Raw genomic sequence first — 9,515 nt, 5'->3', positions numbered from 1 at the left:
GTAGCATGGGGTGGTGTGCCACACCCATACGGCTAAAGCTTGGCCATTAAGTACCCCCCTCACACCCCGGGCCATGAAGGAAAGGTAGCATGGGTTGGTGTGCCACCGATACAGATACACGACTATAGCATGGCCATTAAATGTCCCCCTCACACCCCGGGGCATGAAGGAAAGGTAGCATGGGGTGGTGTGCCACACCCATACGACTACAGCATGGCCATTAAGTACCCCCCTCACACCCCGGGCCATGAAGGAAAGGTAGCATGGGTTGGTGTGCCACCGATACAGATACACGACTATAGCATGGCCATTAAGTACCCCCCTCACACCCCGGGGCATGAAGGAAAGGTAGCATGGGGTGGTGTGCCACACCCATACGACTAAAGCATGGCCATTAAGTGCCCCGCTCACACCCCGGGGCATGAAGGAAATTAAAGGTAGCATGGGGTGGTGCGCCACCGATACAGATACACGACTACAGCATGGCCAGTGAGAGCTGGCCTGCCAGGCGTGGGAGTGGAGGCGTAACGATGACATGCCACCCTGGCAGCTACAGCTACACATTCCACCGCGAATCCAAGCGGAGGTCGTCGTCGGAGAGACGGCAGCGGATGTCCGGCGAACCCCCTCCGGTAAATTCCGAGGATGTCTTCCGGAAACCAGACGTCTGCGGTGAGCTGAGTCATCGACGGTGCTCCCGATCGCCAGGATGCTCCGGGACGTCCGGAGACAGCCGCAAAGAACAGTCCGCGAATACAAGCCAAAGATGATCAATTGTGATTTAATTCGAATGAGGCCTTTTGAGCATAATATTACAACTACTACTGCAGCCTCTGTACATTCGCTTACGTGTGTTTTAAGTAGAACGATGTTCGTAGTACGAACCGATGACGTGTCAGTAGTTCGTGTGATGCATTGTGCGTGAAACTTTAGCGGTCGAGCATCTATGCATTGAGATATGCATAGAACCGTGGGAAGTAGCATAGCATCGCCTCTTGGTAGTGTACATCAGTAGTGCGTTAGAACCAGCTGTTAAAGTCAAAAGGTGGGGGAGAACGTGGGGAATTATGCAGGGAGGGCCGAGTCTGAAAATCCTTTTTCGTGAGCTATAGGAGTAGCTTCAGAGAGTACCCCCTTGCTTGCCCGGGTGGGACCAGGATAGCTGCTGTGTAGTCCCTCTCACTTTGATCTCTGGCTGGTGACAACATTTTTTGACTTCCATATTTTACGCGTAGTTGTCAGCGTTGTGTTAGCGTACGACGAAGTGACGTTTTTTCTCGTGTTCACGGTAAACCATTAAGGTAATTATATATATATATATATAGATACATGGTGTTTCCCCTGACCAAAAAGGTCAGCGAGGTGGTAAAATTTATTTTGGTGGTTGTGCTATCCGAGGAGCGAGCAACGCGATCACTGAAGGTGGTCGCCACGCTAGGGGCCCGGGGGGGTCCGGAAAAATTTTAAAAAAATGGTGCGACTATTCTGAACACATTATATGAGACTCTTGAATCACTTTTTCAAGTTGTCAAAAGGAACAAATAAACTATGAATATGAAATGATACAAGTATTCACATTAAATAGTAATACTGTCGAAAACGAGGCGAATGCCTGGAGCGTGGCAAAGATCTTGAAGCTTCCGGTTATATTTATCTTCTGTGTATCAATGATCTTATGAATTTGAAGTTCATACATTTGAAAAATACTTAGTTCAACCAAAAATTTAAAAAAATATTATTAGTTAATTAATGCTCTCATTTGCGTTAATAACGCTCAACAGTATGATATGTGATTTTATTTCAACGAAAGCACTTTCCTGGTGTAGAATACAAACGAACACCCATGCGTATGTATGCATAGGTATAGTGCCCTTAATTCGCTGCTGGAGTCAACAATGGTGCCTGTGGCGCTCAAGTACGTGGCCAATCATCTTCCTAACCTGTTTATATATATGCCTTGCCAAGATTCGTGTGTTGACAGTATCGTAAGTACGCGGCGTTGTGGTTTACGTTTGAAGCTTTATTTCAATTTTAGTTCAATAAAGTGTAGTTTATTGATGGAAGAACAGTGATTTTCGTCACCGAGGATTTTGGACAAATTTCTGTGTGGCGGCTGAGAATTTGAGCGAGGCGGCCCGCCTCGCTCGTGTCAATGCAGGGGAAACACTATTATCACAGGCACTTGGAGCGTTTCAATAAAATATAATGCTAAATAAATACGAAATCTATTTACTTCAAAGTCTTAATGTTTCTATACTCTCTTTCACCTATTATTGCCGACCAAATGCTCATCTGCAACAAACGCTGGCTGCCGCCATGGCTGCCGCTGCACACTGACACATAAATATATATACATCATATATATTATATATATTTGTTGTTGTTGCTGCTGCTGCTGTTGCTGTTGTGTTGTTGTTGTTGTTGTTGTTGTTGTTGCCTCTACCACCTAGCTGCCATCATGCAAAATAGCTACGTTGTTGTCGTGACTGTGTTGTGTGTGTTGTTGCTATTCAGTGTGCTTCGTGTTAGCTTGCTCACTAGTGTATTGCTTTGCGCAGGGAGTCGTTTACGGAAGAGCAGCAGGAGACGTTCTGGAGGCAAATCCAGTGTACAGTGGACAAAGATGTTGTTAGAACCGACCGCTCAAACCCCTTCTTTAAGGGTGAGAACAACCCAAACCTCGAGATAATGAGGTAAGCACGAGGAGTGTGTCTCCATTTCGACTCCCCTTCTCTACGAGGGGGAAGCCATTTCTCACTGAGATTTTCAGTAAAAATTGACATTTTACATTTCTCTGTAAAAATTGAGAAAGGCTTGGGAAGTGTCAAGATATTGAGCTGCAACTTCAGATATAAGTGACAACTTCAGCTTTATGAGTGATGACAAAGCTTACGCTGAACCATCAAGGTAAAATTTCGTGCATTTTTTGCAGCATCTCTGCTCTGCACAGTTTGCGCTAAAGGCTCGGGTTTAAAACTCTGCAACTTAATTAACCAGTTTGCATCGCTCTCGAACAGCGTGTGAACCAAACCGTCGTCACTCCTACACTAAACCTGTTTATTCGTGATCACTCGATTAAGCAGTCGTCGCAGATTTGCGACCGAGCGCAGTACCAGACCGTGCTTTTGCTTTGATTGCAGGAACATCCTGCTGAACTATGCGGTGTATAACCCGCGCATGGGATACACGCAGGGCATGTCTGACCTGCTAGCCCCCGTACTCAGAGCGGTGCACAGCGAATCCGACACGTTCTGGTGTTTCGTCGGCCTCATGCAGGGCACCATCTTCGTGAGTTCGCCCAAAGACACTGACATCGACAAGCAATTGGTAAGGGGCCCACGTGCTGCTATATGGAGCTCGTTAAGTAAAGATGTTCGTGATTTATTTAAAGGTTTTTTCATGGCACATATTTTTCGTGCGTGGTACGTTTTGGAAGAGGATTTTTTCGTAAAACGGTCCAGATTTTGTTTTTGATTTTGATTTTGCTAGAATTGGGTAGAGCTTTATGTGAAGCTTTAGTGAAGCTGTGAAAGCCGCCGCTATGTGTGTGTAATATGATCACATCGCTGACATGTTATAGAGCTACTTGAGAGAACTGCTGCGAGAGATGCAGTCGCCGTTATACGATCACCTCAGCCGTCAGAGCAACGCCCTTGAGTTGCTCTTCACGCATCGCTGGATTCTTCTCTGTTTCAAACGTGAATTCCAGGAGGTGAGTGCTGGGGAGTAAACGTGTGACGGTGAAATCGCTTAACTGCAGTCACGAGTCCATGTTATGTGCTCTCAGATCTCTTTATTTGCCGAATTAAATATTAGTTATGTAAGTAATTAATTAGAGTAATCTCATACGTAATGAATACATATGTGAGGGATCACTCATTACTTTTTGTTATTAAAATACGTTTATAAATATTCTTAAGCAAATTTCTATACCTGAAACATTCCTATCATGTACCCCAGAAGTGGTTATAGCTTTAGGTGGGTGCAGTTTTCCAGGGAGCCCATTGTATTATTCGCACGAATGAGCTAATAGAACCTTAAGTAGGTTTATCGTTAGCTCAATGGTGTCGAGTCAAAAACTCGTTGAACCCACGTGGACTAGTGCAGTGGACCTGCATCCCATAACCACGACCCAGACCTCTATTCGCTTCACATGAGTCTCTGATGAGGTTTAGGCTAATCTACGTTGTGGTTTTTCACCCGCTGGCAGCCGGACGCCCTGCGTATGTGGGAGGCGTGCTGGGCACACTATCAGACCGACTACTTCCATCTGTTCATCTGTGTGGCGATCATCGCCATCTATGGGCAGGATATCATAACGCTGGACATGCCGTCTGATGAGATGCTGCTACACTTCAGCAGCCTCGCGATGCACATGCGTGGTGACGTCGTGCTACAGAAGGTACGCCATCTAGTGGCACCGCTGTTGTCTTATAGAAGGTACGCCATCTAGTGGCACCGCTGTTGCCTTATAGAAGGTACGGGCCCCATCTATGCCACCGCGCGTGTTGTCTTATAGAAGTACGCCACCTTAGTGAGACGCTACTGTCTTATAGAAGTACGCCATCTATTGGCATGGCTGTTGCCTATAGAAGGTAGCCAATCTATATGGCATGGCTGTTTGTCTTTATAGAAGGTAGGGGCGCGCGCATCTATTGGCATGGCTGTTGCCTAAAGAAGGTATGCCATATAGTGGCACTGCTGTTGTCCTTATAGAAGGTACACCATCTATTTGGCATGGCTGTTGCCTTGCATAGAAGGGTATGCCACTCAGCGTGGCACTTGCGTTGTCTTATAGAAGGTATGCCAATCTGAATTGCATGGCTGTGTGTCCTTATAGAAGGGTACGGGCCATATCAGTGAGCACCGCCTGTTGTCTTATACGAGAGGTATGCCATCTAGGTGGCGACTGCTGTTGTCTTATAGAAGCTACGGCCATCTAGCTGGGCACGGCTGTTTCTATTATAGAAGGTATGCCATCTATTGCATGACTGTTGCCTTAAGAAGGTATGCGATGTAGTGGCACCGCTGTTGTGCGTATAGCAAGTACGCCATCTATTGGCACCGCTGTGTCTTATAGAAGGTACGCCATCTATTGGCATGGCTGTTGCCCTTATAGAAGGTACGCCCTATAGTGGCACTGCTGTTGTCTTATAGGAGGTGTGTTACCTAGTAGCACCTTATTTGCCCTAAAGCAGGTATGCCATTCAGTAGTAACCTGTTGTTTTGTAGAAGACATTTCACCTAGTAGCACCAAGGTTTTTCAGTAATTAACAATATGCGTCTGCATAACCCACCACAGTGACTCTACAACTCGGATACCATCTGTCTCTATCTGTTACTAAAATTAAAAACATTCGACATTACACGCCAAAAGACATCGAGATGAATTAACTAGTTGACAATCATCGAGATATGTCATCGCTGATTGCTGTTGTTGTGTTTTCGTGCAGGCGCGAGGTCTGCTGCACCAGTACAGGCAGCTGCAGCGTATTCCCTGCACGCTGCACGGTCTCTGCGACCTGTGCGGACCAGGCATGTGGGACTCCGGTTTCTGCCCCGTCGTCGAATGCCTCGGTGGCCACGCCGACGTAGGAGCGTGTCCCCACGGTGGCATGCTACCCTCACAGCTACATCACGGGCAGTAGTGGTCCCTGTGTGGTAGGAGCGTGTCCCCACGGTGGCATCGTGTCGTCCGTTCCCCAGGTGACTGGTCCGCGCGAGTCCATGTGCAAGCAGTTCTCGATCTGCCGGCCGAAGGTGAGCGAGTCAGAGCGACATCCCGAGGAGGGGACGCACAGCGCCGTCAACGCTGAGCTGTGGCGATCCTACGTCAACTCAGACGGACAGATCGAAGAGGACCACCAGCTGCGTAAGGTACGTCCACCGCCAGGGGGTGCTGGCGCAGTGCGACGATGTGCCGTCAGGGGGCGCCGCTGTGGTGCGACCAGGGGGTGCCAGCCAATACAGGGTTACATCGCCAGGTGGTGCTGGTTTGGGACTGCGTTAAATCACTGGGTGGGGTGGGGGGGGGGATCGGTATAGTAGTAATGGAGCAATTAGAGTTGTAATAGAGATGTTAATGTTAATTAGAGAGCTGTGATCATTTGCAGGCGATCTTCTTCGGTGGACTGGACCCGAGCATCCGCAGTGAGGCGTGGCCGTTCCTGCTGCACTACTACCCGTACATGTCGACGTACGAGGAGCGAGAGCAGATACGCAACGACATGTACCTCGAGTACCACAACATACGCCAGAAGAGGTAGGAGCCCGGGTGCTATTAACTATACTGCTGCTGTTGTTGCTGTTGCTGTTGTTGTTGTTGTTGTTGTTATTGTTGTTGTTGTTGTTGTTGTTGTTGTTGTTGTTGTTGTTGTTGTTGTTGTTGTTGTTGTTGTTGTAACTTGTTGCTGCTGCTTCTTTTGCGGTGGCACAGAGGATATGTGGGGGTTGTCGTCGTCATCGTCGTCGTCATTGTTGTTGTTTTTGTTGTTACTATTATTGTTGTTGTTGTTTGTTGTTGTTATTGTTGTTATTTTTATTATTGTTGCTGTTGTCTTAGTGGGTCACTGATCTCCAACATTACATGTATCTTGAGTACCACAACATGATCCTGAAAAGCTATAGGAGCAGCTGTCATGCCTCTATTGTTGTTGCTGCTGCTGCTCTTGTTGTTGTTGTTGTTGTTGTTGTTGTTGTTGTTGTTGTTGTTGTTGTTGTTGTTGTTGTTGTTGTTGTATATAATATATATATCTAATATAATAAATCATATATATATATATATATATAATATATATAATATATATTTATATATATATATATCATATATAGCAATATTCTGCCTCTATAAAATCTGAACGGTATGTCTATTAATATACATATATTATATAATAAAATTATTAATACCTAGTAAATAGGTATTATAGCTTCTTGATAATATTTAAGTGATCAAGATGAGTATGAGTTGAGTGTGTCTATGTTTCAAATTTTTAAACAACTCACAAAAATAAAATACATCTATTTATCACAATATAATTTACATTTTGATCTTTTTGGTTTCTGTACACGGCTCGTATGCCCTCTAATTGTGTCACCGCGTGAAATATTTTATCCTCCTAAATATCTGTAATCAATGTCATCCCACGAAGCAAATACCTGGATGCTCTATACAACTAATTTTCACTCATAACACTTCAGCTTATTGTTTAACAGTAGCTACCTGCGGGGGCTTAACGTCGGAAAGAGAGTGCCCAGCACGGTTCGACTGATTCGTAATATTATATTCGTTAATGTTTTGTATATAATATATTATATATAATTACTTTTAATGGTTTACCGTCGAACACTGAGAAACGTCACTTTCGTCGTACGCTAACACGAACGCTGACAACTATATTTGTGTGGTCACCAGCCAGAAGTCCAAAGTGGAGAGGTACTACACAACGTTCCCACCCGGGCAAGCAAGGTGGGTACTCTCTGAAGCTTACTCCTCTTTAGCTCACGAAAAAGGGATTTCAGACTAATCCCCACGTTCTCCCCCACCTATGGTTCTAACGCTGGAACTGTGAGCTAGGCGATATCTATGGGAGTGTCTCTCGGTTCTCTCATCTTACTTCCCAACGCGTTCTATTATTTAAACTTCTCACATATTGCACACTCGAACTACTGGACACGTCATCGGTTCGTACTTACGGAACATCGTTCTACTTAAAAAACTATTTAGCGAATGTACAGAGGCTGCCCAGTTTTATATTATGCTCAAAGGCCTCATTCGAATTAATCACAATTGATTCATCTTTGGCGTTGCTATTCGCGGACTGTTCTTTTTGCGGCGGTTCTCCGGACGTCCTGGGGTCGCATCCTGGCGATGCGGAGCACTACCGTCGATGACTCAGCTCGCAGACGTTGCGTGGGTTTTCGAAAGATCATCTCGAGAATTACGGAGGGCGTTTTCGACATCCGCTGCCGTCTCTCCTAGTACGGGGTGGAATGTGTGTAGCTGTAGCTTTGCCCAGGGTGGCATTGTCATCGTTACGCCTCCATCCACGCCCTGCAGGCCAGCTCTCATCTGGCCATGCTGTAGTCGTAGTATCTGTATCGGTGAGCGCCCACCCATGCTTACCTTTAATTTCTTATCATGCCCCGGGAGTGTGGAGGGGGGCACTTAACGGCCATGCGTAGTCGTATGGTCGTGGCACACCAACCCATGCTACCTTTCCTTCATGCCCCGGGTGTGAGGGGGACAGTTAATGGCCATGCTATAGTCGTGATATCTGTATCGAGTGCGCACATCCAAACCATGCTACCTTTCCTTCATGGCCCGGTTTGTGAGGGGGCACTTTAAATGGCCATGCTATAGTCGTGTATCTGTACATCGGTGGCACACCAACCCAGGGCGACCTTTCCTTCATTGCCCGGGTGTGAGGGGCGCACTTATGCCATGCTATAGTCGTGTATCTGTATCGGTGGCCACACAACCCATGCTAACCTTTCTTCATGGCCCAGGGGTGTGGGGGCACTTACATGGCCATGCTGTAGTCGTGTATTAGTATCGGTGGCCACACCAACCCATGCTACCTTTCCTTCATGGGGCCGGGGTATGTGAGGGGGCACTTAATTTTGGCCAGTGCTATAGTCGTGTATCTGTATCGGTGGCCACACCACCCCATGCTACCATTTAATTTACCTTCATGGCCCGGGGTGGTCGAGGGGGGCACTTACCGGCCACTGCTGTAGTCGTATGGGTGTGGCACACACAACCCATGTTACCTTTCCTTCATAGGCCCGGGGTGAGGGCCTGGTATCTTAATGGCCATGCTGTAGTCGTATGGTGTGGCACACCACCCCATGCTACCTCTCCTTCATGCCCCGGGTCCTCTGTGGGGGACATTTATGGCCATGCTATGTCGCTGTATCTTATCGGTGGCACGACAACCCATTGCTACCTTTCCTTCATGGCCCGGCTCGGTTGAGGGGGGTTAGCTTAATGGCCAAGCTTTTAGCCGTATGGGTGTGGCACACCACCCATGCCTTACTCTTCCTTCATGACTCCGAGTGGTGAGGGGTACTTAATGGCCATGCTTTAGGTTGTGAGGGTAGCAGGCCTCCACACCCCTAGCGTACTTCCCGCATGTCTCCCCCTACCACGCCCTCAGCAGCATTTCTTTGCCAGGGGATTCTGTAGCTGTGAGAGGGGGTGTAAAGTAGGCATGCACTCCGTGCAGGGACACGCTTCGCACCAAGGGACCACTACTCGGCCCCTACTGATGTAGCTGTTGAGGTAGCATGCCACCTTTGGGGACACGCTCCTTACCCACACAGGGACCACTAAATGCGTGATTAGCTGGTGAGGTAGCTGCCACGTGGGGACACGCTCCTACGTTCAGGGTGGCACCGAGGCATTCGACGACGGCCACAGCATGTTGGCAAGAACAGACCGCGGGTGCTCGCAGTCCAGATGGCCGCTGGTGTCAACGCACCAGCAAAGGTCGCAGAGACCGTTGCAGCGTGCAGGA

At 47.5% G+C, this 9,515-nt stretch overlaps 1 protein-coding gene and 1 long non-coding RNA gene across 2 annotated transcripts in view; both read left to right on the top strand.

The window, feature by feature from the left end:
- The window catches only part of LOC106818702 (TBC1 domain family member 16-like), a 45,110-nt gene that overhangs the window by 26,341 nt on the left and 9,254 nt on the right, over nucleotides 1–9,515 (top strand). The window contains exons 6-11 of the mRNA XM_014823382.1: nucleotides 468–745; nucleotides 2,559–2,693; nucleotides 3,141–3,327; nucleotides 3,581–3,712; nucleotides 4,211–4,402; nucleotides 5,454–5,697. Coding sequence (XP_014678868.1) covers nucleotides 468–745; nucleotides 2,559–2,693; nucleotides 3,141–3,327; nucleotides 3,581–3,712; nucleotides 4,211–4,402; nucleotides 5,454–5,648 — 1,119 coding nt within the window. The 3' untranslated portion in view covers nucleotides 5,649–5,697. The remainder of the gene's footprint in view (nucleotides 1–467; nucleotides 746–2,558; nucleotides 2,694–3,140; nucleotides 3,328–3,580; nucleotides 3,713–4,210; nucleotides 4,403–5,453; nucleotides 5,698–9,515) is intronic.
- On the top strand, nucleotides 28–2,068 carry LOC106818793. Its single transcript, XR_001395298.1, has 2 exons — nucleotides 28–1,763; nucleotides 1,811–2,068. It is a non-coding gene; the product is annotated as an uncharacterized LOC106818793 (long non-coding RNA).

This window comes from Priapulus caudatus, unplaced genomic scaffold (assembly GCF_000485595.1).
Source record: "Priapulus caudatus unplaced genomic scaffold, Priapulus_caudatus-5.0.1 Scaffold37, whole genome shotgun sequence".
Lineage (NCBI taxonomy): Eukaryota > Metazoa > Priapulida > Priapulimorpha > Priapulimorphida > Priapulidae > Priapulus > Priapulus caudatus.
This window is presented reverse-complemented; position numbering and strand designations above follow the sequence as displayed.